General features: G+C 39.2%; 1 protein-coding gene across 2 annotated transcripts in view; it reads right to left on the bottom strand.

Moving 5' to 3' along the window:
* Positions 1 to 11,727: 11,727 nt before the first annotated feature.
* The window catches only part of wdtc1 (WD and tetratricopeptide repeats 1), a 63,716-nt gene continuing 58,729 nt past the window's right edge, over positions 11,728 to 16,714 (bottom strand). For both annotated transcript variants that reach the window (XM_028819883.2, XM_028819884.2), the window contains exon 16: positions 11,728 to 15,106. In XM_028819883.2, coding sequence (XP_028675716.1) covers positions 14,909 to 15,106 — 198 coding nt within the window. In that variant the 3' untranslated portion in view covers positions 11,728 to 14,908. The remainder of the gene's footprint in view (positions 15,107 to 16,714) is intronic.

Here is a 16,714-nt window from a genome sequence, read left to right as displayed (position 1 = left end):
TCCGGGTCAAGCCCCACCCTCTCCTCCTGGGAGGGCGGGGCCTTGATTGACATTTAGAACCCCCGCCCATCTTTAAAGTTAACGCACAAGAGTCATTTTGAACGCGCGCACCGCGCGTAGCTTCTCAGTTCCTTTAACCCTGATCTCTTTAGTGAAAGACAGCAGCTTACCACTGTGCAACCACCAATAGAATGCTGTAAACAGAATTGCAAAAATAACTATGTGATACAGTGATTAATGAGTCTAATATGTTGTAAAACTACGCTGACAAGTTGCATCAGCCAGGGATGAGGAGCCCATAGTATGTAAACGGCAAAACCTGCGGCACGAGTGCCTATTAAAACAGCAAGCCTGTAATGTCACAAATGGATCTCTGTCTAGTGTGGCAAAGGTGAGTGCTCCTTTTAAAGATAGAAAGACACCTTTCAGAGCCATGTAAAGAGCGAAAACATCCATTCTAGCACTTGGTGCCAGCGCTACTTTAGTGTCAGCAGTTGGATGAAAAGAAGACCTACTTCCAATATTAGCATATGCGGAATCTTTAAATGCTTACTTTGTTTTGCTTTTTTTTTCAAATAACTTTTTATGTGGCACTTTCGAGCTCTTACCCACTGGGACGCTTGGAGCCAACTCCATCATCCTTCCTCCTCCTTTGGTGTCTGCACGTTTTCATGAGCCCACTATTGCTCCTGCTCCACAGCTCAAGAGAAATGATCTGCCCCTGCCCCAGGGGTATCCTGATTGCCTCACTTCCTCTCCTCAGCACATGATTAATCACCTGATCCTGCTCTCACTTTATCCTTGGTTTTATCTTCAGTGTTTTTTTTTCTTTCTCTTACTCCAACCTCCTCAAGCCATTTATCATTTTGTGAGTGTAGATGCCTCCTCAATGACCCCCAGAGCATCAACAAGGGACAGCCAGGTAACATGTTGACCATTCCCCAGTTAAGTGCTCCAAGGTCACCCATCTAAACCACACACACCTACACTCATGAGGTCTGTGCTGCACTCTTTTAAGACAAAACCCTGCACTTCCTCTAATCTGCCACAGAACCTTAAAACGCCATGTCACAGGAGCCTTGAGAAATGCTTTGTAAACCAAACCTTTGCTGTTCTAGCCGTCTCACAAAGTATCATTAATATTTTGAAAAACACAAGATATTGTTGTTCATTTTTATTGAATCCAGGTTTATTTATATTTAGTCTGTTATATATTGTTTTCATGAGCAAAGAAACAATTGCTGCCAATATAACTAGTTTTAAAAATAATTTTATTGGTTGGCCTAAAGCATTGTGCGAATGTATGTAGTCACAGGTATGAATCTTGTAAGAGCCTTATGAAGAACATTTGAAGGGGCACGAGGGAAGGTAATGGAGGTTGCACTGTCTCTATAGCAACAAGTCTGTTCTCATTCTCTGGCAAACAGAAAAAACACCAAACTCAGTGTGACATCACTTCACCTCTCACTTCACCTCTGCCCAAGCACCATCTCTTCCAATCCCCAAGCTCTAAAGGCACCCCAGCCTGGAAGCATTCAACATTTAATTAGCAGGAGTCCTTATGAGAATTTTAGAGAGGCTCATAAAGTGCTGTGAAGAGGAAAGATCAGCTGTCCTTCCATTTTTTTCCCCAATTCATTTTCATTTACACTTTGTTTTTATTAAAGAAGTTTTACCCAGGCTGGAGACCCTAACTATTTTCATTACCATCCATATTACTAACCAAGAATGGTAAACCGGATATGGACGCAGGTACATGGCATGCCCATGGACGCAGGAGACATAGTGCGTGGGCGCCGACAGCGAGCGAAGTCTGATCCACCGAGAACGAAGGAGTCACAGCTCAAAAATGAAGGAGCTCAACTAACGTAAATAAGAAATGAGGCAACGCGCCCATAGGTAACGACACAGCCACACAAAAAGGAGGATTCCGCGCTGCACCCCAGAGTCAAACGGAAGAGGCTACGGAGGCCCCACAGGTCCACAAAGATGCGAGCCCGCATGGATAAAAACAATAGACGTGGGCGCCTACAACGCGCGTCTGAAACAGCGGAAGCAAAACTGTCTCGGCTCCAAAACCAAACAGCTCGACTAACGGAGCTACAAAAACGAGCCCGCGTGGAAAAATACAATGTACATAGACACCTACAACGCGCGTCCGAAACTGCTGAAGCAAAGCAGGCACGGGTTCAAAACGAACAACCACAACTGACGGAGATACATACAGAAGCGAGCCCGCCTGAATACAATTAATGAACGTAGGCGCCTACAACACGCCTCTCAAACAGCAGAGTGAATAGATAAACGGCAAAGAAAGGAATGACAGACGGCCAATAAACAATTCCGCCAATTAGCTCACAACGCATTCTGTAATGAGTCCACTATTAGTGGACATTCATTAGGATTAATGAATATACTTCCTTTGTTCGTCATCTACACCTTTACACTCCAATATATCTCATACATTCATCAATGTATTTCGGGTTACCCAACACCGGGGGTAGGCGAGCGAAGCGAGCAGGGGGACGAGCCCCCTTGTTGCATTATAAAGTGCCTCATGTACATGGACTGTCAACCTTTCCATCTTCTGTCAGTACAGCTTTATGATGGCTTACTGTTAATAGAGTAAAAATATTAGTTACACAACTATTCATAATTAGTTACAGATGCTGCTTCTCTGATTATTCCCAGAGGAGGATTCACAATAACTTTTGTCCCTTAACAGGTGTCTGCATGTATTATGTATCTATGTTATCATAACATTAATGACATGAACATTCTGTACCCTGCCTAATGAGAAGGCAGAAAATATTTTCACAACACTGGGTGCAAAGCAGGAGCCAGCCCAGGACATTGCATTGCCACAGCCATGCCGGGTCAGTTTAGAGCTGTTACTGGCTTAACCTGCAGGTTTGGAGTTGTGGAAAAAAACAAGACAAACTTAGAGCAAATGTGCAGTCTCCACATAAACAGTAACCATGTGTTGAAACAGAAGAGGCATCATCCACAAGGCAGCAGTGGGAATCATTACTCCACTGTGCTGCCCAAGTATTTATCTGTATAGCCATATGATGACAAAAGGAAATAAAACACACACTGGTAAGAAACCTATTTAGAAAACTAGGGGGCTTTGCCCCCTGTTCGCTACACTCACCAACCCCAGGGCCGGTGCTACATGCTAGCCATTTTGCGGTTCTGCTGCTCGCATATGGGGATGCAGATGTACAATTTAAACAGACTGTTATTTTCATGGGAATTGTTACAGATGCATAATAGAACTAACTATTTTACATTACAGCGAGTAATTAACCATATTAATAATAGTAAAACATAATATTTTGAAAGTAAATTACAGTATGTTTCATATTGCGTTAGAGTTATTTGATACATTATACGTTTTTGTTCTGTTTGGCTTTGAAATTAACATGCAAATACTTTTTAAACTTACACTTTTACTGTAAAACTTCAGTAAAAACAATTTTTTTACAGATTGGACGCCAAGGTTTTCCCAAAGCCACACATTCCAGATGCCACTCAGTATGTCTATTATAGCTGAATAAATGCCATCCCACAAAAACCTGACCACCCTAGGTGAATGCTTAGTTTGCTTATATGGTAGAGTCAGCCCTGAATAGAACCCTGATCCCTGAGTCTGGTACCTCTGTAGTTGGAAGCCTCTACCCTGGAACTCCGGGTACGTGGAGTTGACTCAGTGTTCATTATCTGAGTCAGATAACCCTTCCACAACCCTAATCTTAACCTCAGTGTAACTGACTGGAACTCTGGCGGTCTGCAGTTAGACTCTATTGGTGCCCTTTGGAGTCAACTCTACCTATTTAGAGTTCCAGGGTGGAGGCAAGTGGGCAGCAGAGATATATATTTGCTGATCCCTAGAGCTGTGAGGCAACAGCACAAATCACTGTGCTACCACAGAAAACATTAAGACCTCAAATTCACATAAATCATACTGCTATGCAGGCTTTCAGCTACTCATTTATTAGCACTTCACCTTTAATATTTTGTTAAACCTTTCCAGCAATTCCAGACAACTAGTGTTATTGTGGAAGTTAAGTCAATGGTCTATAAAAAGTATTCACTCCTTGAACGTTTCACATTTTAATTACTAAAGCTCCAGTCCTGGAGGACCGCAAGTGGTTGCAAGTTATCATTCTAACCCTTCTCTTAATTGGTGACCAGTTTTTGCTGCTAATTAATTACTTTTCCTTTCATTGTAAACGACTTGTTTTTTAATATTTGTTCCCCTGAATTTCTTCATCGTTCCTCTGAATTGTTTAATTTCTTTCCTTAAATGGCACCCAAACAGAAATGAAATGTGAACTGAGTGAGCCAGCAGAAGACCAACTAAGACAGGGCCTCAAACTCCAACCAATTTCACTCCAACCAGTTGCTTAATTAGGTGCTGAGTCTTATCGTTACTTAAACCCATTCTTTAATTCCAAGGCTTGTTGCTGCTCTCATTGTGTAATAGCAGACATTTCTGAAATTGTTGATTTTCCCTTTTGGGCCCTGTTAAAATGTTTTGGGGACCTGAGCAGATCAACATTTCTGAGACCTTCATCTTTCTTTATTTTCAGATATTGTATGATGGACACAATTTGCTGGTCATGTTTTGGTTTATTTTGTATTTCATTTTTGTTTGGCTGCTAATTAGTGAAAAAGAAACAATTAAGGGGTACGAGTCTTCAAGAGCAAGTCAATCAAAATTAATTAAAAAAAAAGTTAATTAGCAGCAAAAACAGGTCACTAATTAAGAAAAGGGTTAGAATGAAAACCTGCAGCCACTGTGGTCCTCCAGGACTGTAGTTGGGGTCCCCTTCTATACAACATTGACTCATAGATTTAATTTGGCTTTTTTGACACTGATCAACAGAAATATATAATGGCAAAGTGAAAACAGATCTCTGCAAGTGATTTAAATGAATTACAAATACTATAAAAAAACACAAAATATCTGATTGTATAAGTAATCGACCTCTACAAGTCAGTATTTAACAGATGGCAACCATAACAGCCTTACGTCTGTTTGCATAGATCTCTGTCAACTTTGAACATCTCCACACTGCCATTTTTCTCCATTCCTCTTTGTAAAACTGCTTAAGCTCTGGCAGGCTGCAAGTAGATCGTGAATGAAAAGCCTTTATCAAGTCCAACTGCAAATTCACAAGTAGACTGAGATCCAGGACATTAATGTTGCTGTTTTGAAGCTGTTCCTGTGAAATTTTAGTTTTATGCTTGGGGTTGTCTTGCTGCAAAACAAATCTTCTCCCATTGCACAGGTTTCTTACATACTGTGTCAGATTTTCCTCCGGGACTTCTCTCTATTTTGACATTTACATTTATTTTCTTGGCAGATGCTTTTATCCAAAGTGACTTACAGAAGAAGTAAACATAATCAAGTAAAATTAGGCTAGGGCCTGTTTGTTCAGCAAGTGTAGTAGGACAGATCACAAAAGTTGATTGCCACAAGTGAAAAATGTAATACCTAATAAATTTACAAACATAGATTAACAATCAATAAAACTTAATGTAACAACAAATCACCCAACAATACAAACTATCACAGAGCAAAAAGTATCTTCCAATCAATCTGACAGATATTCACAGAACAGATGGGTCATCAATTGCTTCTTGAATACAATGAGGAATCAGCAGTTCAGATGGAGGTGCGCTGCTCGTTCCACCATCTAGGAACTACACAGGAGAAGAGTCTGGATTGAGACTTGATACCACACGGACCTGAGTGGGTGATAAGGAGCATAGGGCTTCAACAGTGTCTCCAGATACACAGGTGCTGACCCATTGACCACTCTGTAGGCAAGCATCAGGGATCTGAACTTAATGTGTGCTGCTACAGAGAGCCAATGTAGTGACCTGAAGAGAGAGGAGTGACATTTGCCCGTCTCGGCTGGTTAAATATGGGCCGCTGCATTCTGGACCATTTGCAGTGGCTTGATAATACATGATAGTACTCCTGCCAGAAGTGAGTTGCAGTAGTCCAGATGTGACAAGACCAAAGCCTGGACCAGAAGTTCTGCGGCGTATTCCGTCAGGTTGTGTCTGATCTTGGAGATGTTGTACAGTGTGAACCTACATGAACGAGAAACAGTTGAAATGTGATCAGAAAAAGATGGCTGCTCATCAATCACCTCCCTCAAGGTTGCATACTGACTTGGCAGGTGTTAGTGACAGTGAGCCAAGCTGTACAGGGCCTGCAGGGAGTAGAGCATTCATTTTACCCTTCCAAGCTTTCCAGGGTCTGCATCTCATAGCAGATTTTGTCGTTTTTTTTTTTCTTTTTAATATGCATAGTGTTTAAACATGAGATTTTGTCTGATGGCCAAAATGCTCAGTTTTGGTCTTATTAGACCATAGAAGCTTCTTGCAGCTGACTTCAGAGTCTCCCACATGGATACGTGCCAGGTTGCATGGGGATTGTGAGTCCAAATCCAATCACACATTCTCAGTTGGACTGAGATGAAGACTCTTACTCGGCCACTCCATTGTTGTTTTTAAGGCATACCTGTGCAGCTTTGGGTTTATGCTCGAGGTTGTTGTCCTGCTAGAAAACAAATATTCTCCCAAGGTTCAGGTCTTCTACAGACTGCATCAGGATTCCTCCAGGATTGCTTGTAGTATTAATTTCCCCTCACCCTCACAAGCCTTTCAGGTCCTGCTTCAAAGAAGCATCTCCACAGAAGGATGCCACCACTGTTATGCTTCTCGGTGGAAATCGTGCACTGTTTTTTGATAATGTGCAGTGTTCAAGCGTGTTATTTAGTCCCGAGGGCCAAATAACTCAATTTTGGTCTCATTAGACCATAGAATCCTCTTGTAGCTGACTTCAGAGTCTCCCATGTGTTCTCTGGCAAACTCCAGCCAAGACACCATCTGTGTTTTTTCACTTTGCTACTCTCCCATAAAGCTGCGAGTGGTGAAGCCAACAGTTGTTGTTTGCACAGTCTCACTAATCTCAGCCATCGTAGCTTGTAATTCCTTTAGAGTTCTCATTGGTCTCTTGGTGGCCTTCCTCACTAGTCTTCTAATTGCACAATCACTCAGTTTTGTGGACGGCCTGCTCTTGGTGTATTTACAGCTCTGCTATACTCTTTCCACTTCTTAATAACTGACTTAAGTGGACTCCAAGGGGCATAATCTTGTCTCTGTCCCCTGACTTGTGCTTTTCATTCACCATTTCACAGAAATTCTTGAAGAGTTGTTTTCTCTTCATTATGTAGGTTAGGCCACCATACTGACTCACCACAAATTGGACCTTCTAGATACAGTCAGGAGCATTTAAACTACAAGTCCTCACAGGTGGTGCAATGGTAGTGCTGCTGCTTTGCAGTAAGGAGACTGTGGAAGATTGTGGGTTTGCTTCCCGGTTCCTCCCTTTGTGGATACTGAGAAAAGCGCTATATAAATGTAATGAATTATTATTATTATTATTAAGCAATTGAAGCCTCCATTGAACTATTGAGGTGACGCCTAAAACCAATTGGGTAACCCAGTGAAGATTTGGGGGTGTAATGTTAAAGGGGTGAAAACTTATGTGATCAATTATTTTGTGTTAATATTTGTAAATAATTTAAACCTTTTTGCAGAGATCTGTTTTCATGTTGACGTGAGTTTTTTTAGTGTTGCAAAAGCCAAATTAAATCCACTGTGATTTAAAGTTGTATAAAAGTCAAATGTGAAAACATTTACTTTTTATTGACACCTCTAGGCGCCAGGAAGGAATGACAGGCATCCTGGCAGGGATAAAGGAAGGAGTCTTACCCGGCCAGGAGGCCATTATGGAAGGATCAGGTGAACCAGCTCCCAGGAGCAGTTCATTCTTCCGTACAGCAGGTGGCAGTGTTCCTCAGAGCTAAACCCGATCAAGGAACCTGCAGGGTGGCCTGGGAGTTGGAATCTGGAGACGCAGCCCAGTCTGGGTCTTTGGGGACTACCAGAGGGCGCTGCCGGGGGAGGACTGCCCTGGTTTTCATACGACCTGGAAGTGCTTCAGAGAACTTGGACAGGACCAGAAGCAGGTCCTGGGTTTAACTTAAAAGTCATAGTCGGGTGGCAGTGGGCTACAATCTCTTGGAGGAGGAAAGAGAATTGTGGATTGTGTATTTCTGTTGGTGTTCTGTAGAAAAGGTGTCTTTGTCAAATAAGAATTGTTCACTTGAATGTGGAATTGTGTTGGGTATTGTTGTTTGGGGCTCAGTGGGCTCCCTAGTGGTTACACACCCTATATGTAGTTTGTATAAATGTGACTCGATTGTAATTTCATTCTTTTTTTACTTACGCGTATGCCAAGACTTTTGCATGATTAAACAGCCATGTAACAACAAGCCAAGTCCGGTCAATTGTATTCCATCCATCCAATTACTGGTTAGGCTGACAGGATGTGACAATGAGTTCAGTTTCTAATCCTGAAGGTGCTTTAAGTAAACTAGATACAGAAAGTTGCCATGTCTGCCATGGTAATGGTTTATTTCAATAAATACGCCATTTAGCCTCAGTATAGGTGACAGCTGATAAATTACATAAGCTGAAGAAACAAACCACTCAGCAAAACCAAGCAGACACTGATAAATGAAGATGCTTGAAGAGAGACACAGAAAGTTCATCATATAGGAGTCAAGGGATCTGAGTTTGAAATGGCACTTCAATACTTGTTCATGGAAACAGAGACAATTAAGCCTTAGAGACCACACGCTTCCACTTAAATGACTTGTACTTTGGGACAAAAAATTTAAAGTTCATAATCGGAGGGCATGCATTATAAATGTCAGCTGGCATACTTATCGATCAGTAGCGGGGTCCTCTGTACATGCTGTCCTTTTTATTCTCTTCTAGTAGAGTAAGCACTGGGCTATTATAGCTACTCGATGGGAAAAAAAAAAAGACAAACCTTCACTTCATGCCTCATTCTCATATTGAAACCCCAAAGGAACTCTGAAAGTTTTCTCAACTCGGCTTCAAGTTCACATCACAATTGGAGAAGTTTTCCGGTTAGGATTCAACTTTTGAGCAGATAAAGCAACGTGCTCTGTTTTCTTCCCCAAAACCCCAACAAGCCAGCAGGTTAGGATAATTGGCCACACAAAGCTGGTCAATGAGGAGCGTGTCCTTCTGCGGAGTGACATTGTGTCTGGTGTTGCTGCCGCAGGATGGCCCTCTACAGAAGCTCTCTGATGCTTACCATTCAGAGGTGGTCTGCAGTTAAGTACGTCTCTTGTAAAGTTGTACATGTTTTGTACGGACAAGTCTGAAGTACACAATAAACATTTAACCGTGAGGTTTCACAAAAACTGAATTAAGGAAGTGCTTCACAGTGCAAAAAAGTGCGTACCTATGTTTATAAAGTGCCAGATGCCAGACACGGTCAAAGGCATGAAGCAGATGTCTGTCTATTATTGTATGCCCCAGATCAAATGTTACTCCATAATGGACTCTTCTTTTTATTAGAAAGGTCAAAGTTGTTCCCACTCTGAACTGAGTGGACACTTTAGAAAGGCACCCACCTTCATATTGAATTCACTCAGTTTTTGTTTTATTTTTTTCGGAATAAGCACCTAATTAATTTTTTTTGATTTACTTATTTTTTTTAAAGCAGATTTAGTGTGTTTCCTTATAACATACTACAACGTATTTAGTGAATTGTACTGTTTTACATTCTAACACTTTATGATTTTTTGCTGTAAAAACTTACAAAGGAAGACTTTCTTAATATTTCAGCCGGCGATATAATCAAAATAATTTCTGATAGGACATTTCTGAGCCAGAACACAGCAAGGCAGCAAGGGCGTGCAAGGTATCAACTAATTCTCAAGATGGTGTGCCAGTGCATGGCAGAGAACACTTTCACCTTCACTTCAGGGAGAAAACAACCACTTTTTAAATAAGACATATTTCTCTTGTTCATTGGCATTTGATGGATATTCAGTTAATTTAGGTGTTGTTTTGTTTCTTGACAGCAAGTCAGGCTAATGGTACATCCACATTACCATGTTTCCATTTAAAACCGTAGACATTAGTCTCCATTCTTGCCTTTCACTCACACTACCCGAGCATTTTTAACCCTTAAAAACAGAGACTTCCGAAAACGCTCTCCAGAACTGTATACTTCTGAAAAAACTGGCTCTGAGGTACTGTGGTGATGGGTGAAAACGTACACTTTTGAAAACACATACTCTAATCACGATCGGATTTGTTTGTGCTTATTATGTAGCCCTATCCGGATTGGATCCTGCTTATTATTACGTCTCACTCCCCGATTGGTCACCCATCATGTAAGAAAACCATATCCCAACTCCTCCACAGGTAGAGAGGAGTTGCTTTCTATGATGCCTGTGGTGTTGCTTACCTTTATTCATTTAAATTTAATTGTGTACAGTTTAAATTCAGCATACATGCACAAAAGGCAAGTACTTTACCAGTCAGTACAGTTTTGTGACAAATCCCATGGCTGATGGTGTTACCACCTCCTTTAAGGATTTTTCTGCTAAGACGCACATGCCCAGTGTAGATGAACATGTACGTCATACTTGGTTTTAGTTGTTTTAGTGTGGACGGAGATGCTTTCATAAACAATGTGAAAATGCTAGCATGGATGGGTATCATTTTTGTTTAAAAATGTCATTTTTAAATGAAATAGTAGTTTGGATATAGCCAAAATGTACTTTAGACTGTGATTCTAGTACACAATTCTCCTTTGTCACTCAAACAAATCTTTAAAAAAAAGAGTCTCCCTTTAAATACTCTATATGTAGGCATCTCCAAACATCTAACAACTTTTAACCACCTAATCCAGGATACGTTCACTATATATTTATTTATGGGGGATTTCAGAGCAGTAACCGAGTATGGATTAGTTTAAAATCTTTAAGTCTATGGTTGCACAGTAGGAGGATAAACATGCTGTTTTGTGTTCTGAGTAACTGTTTTCCTGTATGTTATTTTATTTCTGAACCCCAGTAACTTAAAACAATATAATTTTAAAGCAGAAGTCAACATTAGTATTTCACTGTGTACTTAACCAGCTAGACACTTCAAGAACAAACACTTAATTCACTCTATATATCTTATATCACAAGAGTTTAGGATCTGCGAGAATCACTGAAGAAGTGCTAGAGGACCAGGTGCAAGGAGCACCTCGTGAAAGTGTTTTCTATTAAATTCAAATAAGTTATGCATTTTAATACATTCTTATTTATCACTAGGCCGCTGGCATATCACATGTTGTTCAGACATGCAGGTATGAGATTCACTGTGTCCTGTACTAGTTACAGCTCCTTCTACTACTACTGCTGCTGCTGCTGCTTAAACTGAGCCAAAATGCTGGCAGCCAAAAACAAAAGTCACTGGCCTCAGAAGAAAGGCTCGTCCTGACAGAATAGTGAGTGGCTTTAAGTTGTGATTGGATGACATTGGAATAAATATAATTTATGAACCTCCAAATCATGTAACCATATTTTAGTGCATTACTTTCCTGATTTTTTGCCAAAAAACAATTATTGTTTACATTGTCAAGCGTTCCATACAACTAATTCACTTGAGTCTACTGCCTGCCATTATGTAAAGTTGTGAAAGAACATGCTGCCCTCTAGTGGAGAAGCTGACAGATCAGAATGAGTGAAGTTAGTATGAAAGCAAACATGATTATTTTCAGTCAATGATCCCCCCAAAAGAAAAAAAATCCAAGACAAAGAAGAATGCAATCTGCAAATAAAACTTTTTATTACAAAGCAATTTAAATAAAAATCATACATATTTTTATTACCATATTCTCGCCAAAAACAAAAAGTTTTCAATATTTTTCGTCTACTTTTATTTGTGAGTTCAATCGTAACTTTTTTTTTTTTTTTTTTAACATTTTTGTGGAGTTTGACAATGGACAACAACTTTGTTTGATTATTTTAGAGTGCTAACAGTATGTAACAGCTACATTTATAACCAGATTGATAATTAGTTTAATGACGCAAAGCTCGTGCTTCATAACATTTGCTCCTTTCTTTGAAAAAGAAAAAAAAAAACAAAACCTCATAATAGCTCACAGTGTGGTTAGAAAGTGATGACCAGTCTCAAAATGAGAACAAGTGGGACACACACCATATTTAAAAATGTTGATAAATCTTTCATTTTTGTGGTTGAGTACGGACAGAAGTATAAATGAGTTCATCTGATTGCTGGCTTAATTATGTGTAGCTGATACAGATCAATTGCGTGACTTTGGCTAGAGGAACCCGTTTTACTAAAAATTCTGATGAGTGACAAACCTTCACCCAGAGACGGTGGAATGAGAAAATGTGTATGATTTTTGGCAACTTTAGATGTTTTTAGTGAACTGTTTAGTCCCTTTTATTATTTTCATTATTCTCTTCAGTATTAAAATGTGACACAAGTACTTGATACATTATCACTATCTGACTTAATACAAGCATGCTTTCCTGAGAAATGTATTTCTGATGCTTTTGTAAAGAAAGTTACATAAACTAATGGTGCCATAAACTACAGCAAATAAAATAGTTTCCCTCTTTTTTATTAACAGGTTTAGACCAAGAATTCCAAAGTCCAGTTACTGGGTAGAACACTCAAAGAATTATTTCTGACAGAGATAACAAAGTCCCAACACAGGGAGGTGTTCATCATTTTTCCCAAATATGAAGCATTACAGTGTGAAGAGGTGATCAAGCAGAGCACGCCTGACACTCTTATGCCTCATAAAATACATTTACTACTTCTTTTTAATACAATGTGCTGTGTGTTCTTAAGTGCTATAAAGTGACAGTTGAAAAGCAAATTTAAGTCACATGTGCAGCACTTTACATATTTGGAGAACTAATGCTAATAATGTATTCCTATAAATTGATTATACTGTTCTGCATAATGTTCCTACTTAGCTAGTCTGAAGCTGCTTTCAGGGAAATACTTTGTATAAGTTTTAATTTTATACATTTCTCATTGCAAATTTTATGTGGCAGAGACACAGCAGACTTGTTTAAAGTCCAGTGATCAATAAATAGAGTAATGTATATAATTTACTAAAATTAACAATAAAGACAAACACAACTGCCGGCATAGCTCAACAGAGCAAAACACATGATAAGGACAAACTCGTGATATTTAAAGCATAAAAAGCTGATGCGACCAAGGGATCTGCCTAAAATAAAACCTCCAAGCACTTAGGCATTACTTACTCTGGGTGTTCTAGACACATATTGCCTTGGAACACAAATGACAAACTGGAAAACTGTGCATCATGAATGTACGACTTTAAAACCCCAGATGAGGCACTGAGATTTATAAAATGCATCAAATTTAATACAAATTCGTAAGCAGGTACCACTAAAATTCTCTATGGCACTACAATAATAGTTATTTAAATAAAAATTGATGACTGCTACTACTTTCAAAACTGTACATGTACTTAAAAGATGTATGGGATAGTTTAATTTTTTAGTGTGGAAGCAACTGCTAACCTCTCAAAAATGAAATCATTGCTGGTTTGCAGCACATCTGTGTAACAAGAGTTAATTTAAACCCATTAAAACAAGTATTTAATATATTTCAGATTACTATGTTCCTATAAAATTAACTGACAAGATAAGAAATACAAACTAAAGTTGCTGTGATAATAATAAATAATATCTAATATTATCCTGAGCAGGGTACATTCATGAGAGTCAGAGTAATGTATCTGGTCAACTGCTTTAACCACCGTACACGTCATTGCTTTTAAAGCTGTTTCAGGGTGCTCACTCTAGGTAATTTTCATTTAACTACTGTATGTTGATTGGTTTTCTACCTGGAGCTCCACATAGTATCCATATAGTGCAGGAGTTATCCTTTTTCAAAACACAGTTTGTGTAAAGCAAATCTAATGTTACAAGAAAAATACTACAGTAAGTGCATTCATTGATATATTTTTTGTTTTTGGACACCTATTCCTATTTTTTCCAAATATAAATGCAGACTTTGTATTTGCTCTATATATGTACATACATTTAAACCTCATTACAACTAATAAGAGTCATTATTACTCAGGTGTACCAGTAGCATCGTTCAGATAAATTTCTTGAAATGTTTTTAGAGCATTTCAGGTTTTAGCTAAATTGATGCCACTATTTGAAACATGCTGTTAGCTCTTTTTAAGTAAAGATGTATTGTTGTGAACCCTGCAGATTTATACTTGTAGCTCATTTCAAAAAAATACACCTTATAACATTCAAGCACACCACATGCTTGCTGAAATTCCAACTGTAGTACAAAAAAAGAAAACTTTTAAATAGGCCCTGCTTGCATACACACTTCTATTTTTCTTTAGCTGAATTCCCAAAAAAAGGTCATTTTAATAGTTGAGAAATATACTGTTAGGTATGCTTCAAAACAAACTGTCCAGTATATGGGCTCTTATTAACTCTTCTGTCTCGTCACACAGTATATTTGGTTTTAACCTGTAATAATCACTATAGGCAATTGAAATCAACAGTACTACACTTTCTCAAGGGAATCCAAGTAAACATCGTTATCCAATACAAATTTAAAAGGTGCAAAGCTGCAGCATGCCCTGTTTAGCAAGATGTAAGGGTACAAAACTCAAACTCGAGCGCAAATTACCAAAGTACAGTAAGTATAAAAAAAAAAAAATCTAGATTTTTAATTTCTTTCTGAATTGTGATATATTTCACCCCTTTCTAATTTCTTACATTTTAGCTGTCCTTAGCAGAAACAGGTAACTTGCAGAAATTTACACTATTATGTGTTACATCGAGTGCATAGTGTAGAACAAAGGTAGGCTTTCATCCACTGCTCAGTCTATTACAAAGGAAAAAGCCCCATCAGGTTCTAGTCTGACAGATTTCACTTTGAGCAAATTCTTCAGCCACATCTAGTTCTAACTGGGTCGACACTGAACATGCCCTTCTGTGCCATCTTCATCATCTGATCCATCAGTTCCTCCACTGTTAAGTCCTGTAATCCGGTAGCCCATGTTTAGCAACATCACTTCAAGAGGGTCAGCATTCATCCTCCGTTGATTAGCCTGTGCTGCCCCCTCCATGTCTTCTACTACACGTCCATTTATATCTTCACTCTGGGTGAAAAAAAAACGTGCACAAATAAATTCTTTTATTCAAAAGGATTTTTTAAAGTTGATAATCGCTATCTCTGCCAGACTGTGATGGATCAGCTAAAAATACTCTGTTTAACTTTGATAGTCATAATGTTTTGCGCAGGTCTTTACTGACTGAGAAAAGCGCTATATAAATGTAATGAATTATTATTATTATTATAATGTGGATGTTTCAAGCTATAGTGCTTTAGATTTTTACTTTTAGTCTATTTCCCGACAGATAATTTGAACACTAAAATGAAAGAAAAGTGCATAGTTTAGTAATTTGTGTTGTACAATCCTTAATACTATTAGCTAGAGCACTGTGACAGAATCAGACTTGTGCTGGAAATGCTCTGCAGGATGACCAGTATGTTATTCACAGGGTGCGAAACATTGCTTATGATTGCTATTAGTGTAGCTAACAATCATCTCCTTGCTACTGGTTTCAGAGAATCCAACATACCCTCTAGAGTAGAGACAGCCTTTGTGATTAACTTGCTAGGTCTGTTGGTACTAATGCTGCTGCCCTAACAAATTACTGTATTAAAAAGAAGTGATAATTCTATCAATGATATAACTTAAGCATAAAATGTTTAGCCTATGGTTGACATAGTGGGTAGTCCTGCAGCCTCACAGAGTCTATGCTGGGTCATTGTTCATATTAATTATGCAATGTATCCACCCATGTGTGCTTATGTTTTCTTCTTACTTTACTTTTCCTCCCATATACCCAAAACCATAGACGATTGCATGAATGTGAGTGTGGATGGATGAAGGACTGGCACCTTGTTCTGTGCTATTTCATGCCTCATTTTCAGTGCTGCTATAATAAGCTCCAACCCTAACCTAAAATGGATTAAGCAGGTTTGATAATATTATTCCATGTTCTACTCATACCACAGAACACATCTCATCTCAGGAAATACAGCTGACTCTGGCCCTTTTTGTACATAGCTTCTCCATTTGCAGCACAGATTTATGTTCAGGTGTGCACCAGGTACTTACATACCTGAAGACCTGCCACGTTCTATTCTCTGGGAGACAATAGGAGTCAAGGAAATCTTCCTCTTGCTGAGGTCCATCACCGTCTCCTTTAATATGCCAAAACTAAAATAGAGACGGTTCACCCTGCACTAGCAAAAAGCTTCACACCTCTGGCCTCTGTATTCTTTCTTTTGACTACCACTTATTAGTACACACCCCATAATTACAGGATTAACAAGTGTAATGTGTAAGGATTTAAGATATATGGTGTGTTTGTGTGTGTGCGGGAGTTTAGGGGCAGGTGCCTGTGTTGCTGACCACATGCTTTGACACTCAGTTCTATAACCTCACAAACTGTATTCTGTCTGTCAAGTAGTCTGTAACCTAAGACACTAAGGGGATGTCAGCTTACTGTAAGGCAGTACTGACTGTATGGTGTTATTGGCCAGTCTGATTTTTTTTTGGGCATGGGGATGGCTTGGCAAAAATCTAACTTAAGTTTTAGGGTGTACTCACACTAGGCTAGCTTATTCCGTACCATGCCCAAGCTCAATTGTCTCCCCCTCCCTACTCCCCTGCTGGCCTGCACTCACACTGTGCTTA

This window comes from Erpetoichthys calabaricus, chromosome 14 (genome assembly GCF_900747795.2).
Source record: "Erpetoichthys calabaricus chromosome 14, fErpCal1.3, whole genome shotgun sequence".
In the NCBI taxonomy this organism is placed as follows: domain Eukaryota; kingdom Metazoa; phylum Chordata; class Cladistia; order Polypteriformes; family Polypteridae; genus Erpetoichthys; species Erpetoichthys calabaricus.
This window is presented reverse-complemented; position numbering and strand designations above follow the sequence as displayed.